At 43.0% G+C, this 6,453-nt stretch overlaps 1 protein-coding gene across 2 annotated transcripts in view; it reads left to right on the top strand.

The window, feature by feature from the left end:
• Positions 1–6,453, top strand: part of rbm25a (RNA binding motif protein 25a) — a 16,961-nt gene that overhangs the window by 7,973 nt on the left and 2,535 nt on the right. For both annotated transcript variants that reach the window (XM_037695560.1, XM_037695561.1), the window contains 8 exons: positions 189–300; positions 375–464; positions 580–653; positions 2,344–2,494; positions 2,624–3,110; positions 5,076–5,380; positions 5,469–5,567; positions 5,704–5,751. In XM_037695560.1, the coding sequence (XP_037551488.1) occupies positions 189–300; positions 375–464; positions 580–653; positions 2,344–2,494; positions 2,624–3,110; positions 5,076–5,380; positions 5,469–5,567; positions 5,704–5,751 (1,366 nt within the window). The remainder of the gene's footprint in view (positions 1–188; positions 301–374; positions 465–579; positions 654–2,343; positions 2,495–2,623; positions 3,111–5,075; positions 5,381–5,468; positions 5,568–5,703; positions 5,752–6,453) is intronic.

Below are 6,453 nucleotides of genomic sequence, written 5' to 3'. Positions count from 1 at the left end.
GGCGCAGTGTAAGACAGGCGCAGTGTAAGACAGGCGCAGTGTAAGACAGGTATATTCAACAAAACTGAATCAATGTTTTTGCTGATGATTAAACTGAGTTAAGGGAAAAAAAAACGTTTTAGATTTTTGTCTTTTAACAGGAAGTGATATTTTTGTGAAAGTGATCTGTAGCTGTCTGTCTTCTGCAGAGAGAGGACCAGAGAGGATAAGAAACAAGACCGTGAAGAAGATGAGGAGGATGTGTATGAACGGCGGAGACTGGAGAGGAGGTTGAGGGACAAAGAGGCTGCTTATCAAGAAGTATGTATATGATTGATGTGTGCTCAAGACTTCAGCTCTGTCACAGTGTTAGTCAAATATCTTTTTGTTTGAAGCGTCTCAAAAACTGGGAGATCCGAGAGAAGAAGAAGACTCGTGACTACATCAAAGATGCAGAGAGGGAGGATGAGAGGCGGCGTGAAATGGTACTCCCAACAGGATGAAATTGTTTATAACGTCACATCAGATCCAACTTGTCAGATTTACACAAACGTAGCAACAGCTGAGCATCAGGACCAACAGTTTGTGTGTTTCCATCAGATGAAAGAAGCCAAAAGACTCAAAGAGTTCCTGGAAGATTATGACGACGACAGGGACGATCCAAAATACTACAGGTGATCCATTAAACACACACACACACGCGTTTATTTCTGTTCATGTATTTATTTATTTTTTTTTACATAGCTGTTCCTGACAAACTAAAAATCCTTCTAGACTCAAATAATTTCCAGTACTCCTGTAATTCACCAGTAACGTTACTGTCCTGTAGTGTTCTGTCAAGAGGATAAAAACCACTTGACACCGGATCAGTTGTAGTCTGGATCAAAGTGAACACAAAGCTCTGGAGAACCAGAATACAGAAAGGACTACAAGTCGGCGCTCTCAGGCCTGGCTCTGCCTTCATTCTGTTCTGCTTCCAACTCACTGAAGAAAGCTTGTTAGTTTTATAGAAACTCTTGATCGCCCTCCCCTCGTCCTGTCCAGTGCTGTCAGAATCTGGCCCAGAAGAACCAGCACCGCTGCAGGCAGACTGGCCAAGAAGTTGTGGAAGAAAAGCATTCTCAAGGATTGCCAGGGAATAAATCTGCGTGTGAACCAGAACCTTCAGAGGTCTCACAAAATAAACCAACTCTCCACTACTGCCGGATGGTCACATCAAATCCATTATGATAATGAAGTAATGCCACGCTGCCATGATGTTCACCATGACCTAAAGTAATAGAAGGATTATAAAGTTTATTAATTTAGGAAAATAATATGCATACATATTTAGGCCCGTCGCGATAAACAATAAATCAATTAATCGCATGATAAATGAAAATTATCAACTTAATTTTCATTTATCGGCTTTATCGTTTCTTCGTGTCTCTACTGAAGACACTGGAAGACAAACATCTCAACTCCGGTGTTCTTCACTGACCCCTCCTTTCTCTTTAAAATCAGTTTTAACCATATCGTGTTTTTTTGATCGTTAAAAGCAGCTAAGCTGAGAAGCTAAGCTACGAGCTAAGCTAACAGGCCGACCTCGGTGGGGGGAAAAACCTCCGTCTTGTCAAAGCCCCAAAAGTCATAGTTGAAACCCGTGCCTTCGTCTAGAAAGCTGTTTTTCTCTGCAAAAAGAAGCTGAGAATTTGTTTACTGATTTAAATTTTTTTTATTAAAAGCTTTGTGTGACAAATGTTATGCTAAAGAGCTCAAACCACATCGAGCGTCCACCATTTTGAGAACCAAAAAACAGGAACGAGAGACAGCCCATGTCACGTCAAGGGGCCTCCCTCCCATTTTTCTTAAAGAGACACACTGCTCGCTCCCTCACTATCCATCCTTCAGTTCAAACTGTCTTATACTGCCATCCGGTGGTCAAAAAAAGTACTACACACAAAAATTAAAATTTCTTCTTAAATTTGACATTACTAATTACTGCCAAATTTCTAACGATATTATTGTTTATCGTAATAATTTCTGAGCCAATCGCCCAGCAAAATTTGTTATCGTGACAGGCCTATTCATATTGTAATGCTTCAGAAAACACACGAATCAATAATATATTTCTAATAAATGTTCCTTCTGGGGACAACCGACAATTGAAACCCATCATAAATGCATTATTTGATCCCACATTTATCGTATCATATAAAAGTGGTGCAGGAGCTCTGCGGTCAGCGCTGTGGTCTTATAATTCTAAGGTTGTGGGTTCGAGCCCAGGTTGGGTCAGGAAAGGCATCTGGCTTACAAATGTTTCCTGTGAGTTTCCCTGACAGTTTGCCACTCCGTTATTGATCATTTTCTTGTTGTAATCCTCAGGGGCAGCGCTCTGCAGAAGCGGCTCCGGGACCGGGAAAAGGAGGTAGAAATGGACGAGCGGGACCGGAAAAGAGAGAAGGAGGAACTGGAGGACATCAGACAAAGACTTCTTTCTGAGGGTCACCCTGACCCAGATGCTGAGCTGCAGAGGGTGGGTTGAACCTGAAACTTCCATTTTAATGATTCACAGCAAAAAAAAAGATTTTTCTTGAATTTCAGATTCAGAAGTGTGACGTTCTTTTAACACTTTTTTTTTTCTGTGGCGTTTTTATTCATAAAGATCGAGGAGGAAGCAGAGCGGAAGCAACAACTGCTACTGAACCTTGAACTCGAGGAGGATGTAATCAAGGAAAAATCTCATAGAGAAAAAGAACGGAACCGGGGACGAGAACGGAACCGGGACAGAGAACGGGACAGTGATCGGGATCGGGATAGGGATCGGGATCGAGAACGTAATAGGAAAGTTTTAGAGAGGCCCGTAGAACCGAAGTCCCGGGTACCCCAGCAGCATTCTGATGATGATGTGAACGATAGGCAGGAGGACAACTATCACAACCAGGAGGACTCACAGGAGACCAAGCCTCAACCAAAGCCCGTCATGCGTCCAATCACTACTGCTCCCTCAGTGTCTTCTGCCAGCGGGAACGTGACTCCAAACACGCCTGGTGGTGAATCTCCCTGCGGCATAATCATTCCAGGAGAGAACACGCCTGACCTCCAGCCGTTAGACGAGCACCGGCCCAAAATCGGTCTTAGTCTCAAACTGGGTGAGTACCAGTGTACCCAGTCTGTGAGTCACTGTGTTTCTGTTCAAAGGGTAAATGAACTCCACGGTCCAGGTCATTGTTAGACACCTCATGATTCTCTTCAGTTTGATTCAGACAACTGTGATGTAATTCAAAAATGATTATCAAGCAAACAGTTATAGTTTGATGAATCAGTAATCACTTTTAATTGGCTGATTTAAAAAAACTCAACCATGGGTCGTTCCTGTTCATGCTCGATCAATAATCAGGTATAAAAATGAAACATTAATATATTTTATTAAATAAATTCTAAATAATGTACAAATGTGAAAACAAAACCATGAAAGATAAACCTGCATATAATCTCTTTATGGAGCTAAAAAATATTTAATAAGTGGATGCTGACCTCCCTTGACAGTACAGTCACTGTTCACATCAAATTTTTATTTGAAATCAAACCAAATGTTTGTACGAAGTTCCAATTCAAAATGTCAAAACTGAAAAAACATTTGTCTGATATTGTTAAACGCCCGTCAAATGTGATGTGCTGTAAGAGTGAGGGATAGCTTCAAGGTGGAGGTGGGAGTTCATCAAGGATCAGCTCTAAGCCCCTTCTTGTTTGCTCTGGTGACGGACCGACTAACAGGTGAGGTCAGGCAGGAATCCCCGTGGACTATGATGTTTGCAGATGACGTTGTGATCTGTGGTGGGAACAGGTGGAAGAGAACTTGGAGAGGTGGAGGTATGCACTTGAAAGAAGAGGAATGAAAGTCAGGCGTAGTAAGACGGAGTACATGTGTGTGAATGAGAGGGAGGAGGTGGAACAGTGAGGCTACAAGGAGCAGAGGTCACAAAGGTGCAGGACTTCAAGGACTTGGTGTCCACTGTCCAGGAAAATGGAGAGTGTGGTAAAGAGGTGAAGAAGAGAGTCCAGGCAGGATGGAGTGGATGGAGAAAAGTTTCAGGAGTGATTTGTGACAAAAGGGTGTCAACAAAGGTCAAAGTAAAAGTTTACAAGACAGTGGTGAGACCAGCTCTGTTGTATGGTCTGGAGACAGAGACATGGACAAAAAGACAAGAGACAGAACTGGAAGTGGCAGAAATGAAGATGTTGAGGTTCTTAAGAGAGACAAGAATGGAGAAGATTAGGAATGAGATCATCAGAGGTACAGCACTGGTTGAACAACTGGGAGATAAAGTTAGAGACCAGACTGAGATGGTTTGGACATGTCCAGAGGAGGGACAGTGGTTTGGACATGTCCAGAAGAGAGACAGTGGTTTGGACACATCCAGAGGAGGGACAGTGGTTTGGACACGTCCAGAGGAGAGACAGTGGTTTGGACACGTCCAGAGGAGGGACAGTGGGTATACTGGTAGAAGGATGTTAGAAATGCAGCTGCCATGAAAAAGACAAACTAGCACTATGTTTGTCTTGTGCACGGTTTTTGGAGTCTGAGCTGCTACAATCTCCACTTTTTATCTGGAAGTGGTGGAGCTGCGTCGGGGGATGGGTGGGGGGATTTGGAAGGCGGGGTGCTCAGTTCTGTTGACAGGGCGGGGCGCCCTCCTGGAATAATGGATCAATAATAATAAAAGTTAATACAAGGTCTTTGCTTGTCCGGGCCATTGCTATATTGCTGTGAACCAGTTTGTTGTATAATGTGCTGTGTGCAGTGCTCTTGTTATAATTGTTCCAGTTTAAAAAAGCTCCTGCCAATAGACTTAAACCGCTGGTGATCAAAATATTCATGCAACTGTGCAAACCTTCAGCCTCCTGCACATACTTTGAGGATTTGTACTTGTTTGTTAGTAATGCTTGAATACTCATAAAGAAATCTGTAAAAGTGAAATCTGGAATAACAACAAAGTCCATGCTCAATCTGGAATAAATCTGGAATAGTTTGAAATGTTAAAATCTGACAAGTGCCAGAGCCCTGACGGTTACTGCTCCAATAAACCCGTGCTCCTCCTCATTTTGTTTCTCAGGTGCAACCAACAGTCCCAATCAGCTCAGCGCCGGGAAGAGAAAGAAGTTGGCAGCAGTCGATAGTGTTTTCAACAAGTTTGACGACGAGGAAGCGGATGAGCAGCCTCGAAAAAGAAAACTGGTTCCACTGGACTACGGTGATGACGACAAGAGTCTTGGGCTTGATGGAGCTGAGATCTCTGCCCCCAAAAGCAGCATCAACACGGAGGAGAAACACAAACACATAAAGAGCCTCATCGAGAAGATCCCCACATCCAGGCCCGAGCTCTTCTCTTACCCTTTGGACTGGGCTATGGTCGACTCGGTAAAAAACGTTTCAAGTGTTTTTAATCAAATGTACAGCTGCGAATAATAAGATCAGGAACTAAGCCTGCCTGATGTTCTGTTTTTAGACTCTGATGGATCGCCGTATTAAACCGTGGATCAATAAGAAGATTATTGAGTACATCGGAGAGGAGGAACTCACTCTGGTTGATTTTGTCTGTTCTAAGGTCGGTATCTTTTTTAAACAGGAACTCAACACGGACTGATTTTTTTTATTTATTAAAAATAAATAAACAAAGGCAGGTTCTCTGTAAGTTTTGGTTGTTTGACGTGGTTTACTCAAATGTTCCTTTTCGTACCCAGATAATGGCACACAGCAGTCCTCAGGGTATTCTTGACGATGTTGCTATGGTAAGTTGAAACAAGCTGTGGAGGTTTGGTTTCATCTTGTACTGATAAATACTTCAGATTCCTTTACCGCGCATCGGAGAGTGTCCACAGCGCTTCACTGCTTCCACGGCTTGTTCGGTTACAGCCTTATTCCAAATCATATTAAATTAATCTCTCTTAGACTGATTGGTAACTCTAAATTATCTTTAGGTGAGAGAGAGAGTGAATGATTGTTTGTCTTTATGTGTCCCTGTGATGGACTGGAGACCTGTCCAGGTGTCCCCTGACTCTCACACAGTGATGGCTGGTATGGACACCAGTGAGCCCTGAGACCTGAAAAGGAAGACATGGGTAAAGATAATGGATGGATGGAGTGATGCATGGATGGAGTGATGGATGGAGTGATGGATGGATGGAGTGATGGATGTAGTGATGCATGGATGGAGTGATGGATGGATAGATGGAATGATGGATGGAGTGATGCATGGATGGAGTGATGGATGGATGGATAGATAGATCGAGTGATGGAAAGATAGATGAGTGGAGTGATGGATGGATAGAGCGATGGCTGGATGGGTAGATTGAGGGATGGATGGATTGAGTGATGGATGGATGGAATTTTGGATGGATGGATAAATGGAGTCATGGAAAGATGAATGGAGTGATGGATGGATGAATGAATGAATGGAGTGATAGATCGAGTGATGGAAAGATAGATGAGTG

This window comes from Nematolebias whitei, chromosome 21 (assembly GCF_014905685.2).
Source record: "Nematolebias whitei isolate Nwh7 chromosome 21, NemWhi1, whole genome shotgun sequence".
NCBI lineage: Eukaryota > Metazoa > Chordata > Actinopteri > Cyprinodontiformes > Rivulidae > Nematolebias > Nematolebias whitei.
Note: the sequence above shows the minus strand (reverse complement) of the source record. Positions and strands in the feature narration are given on the sequence as shown.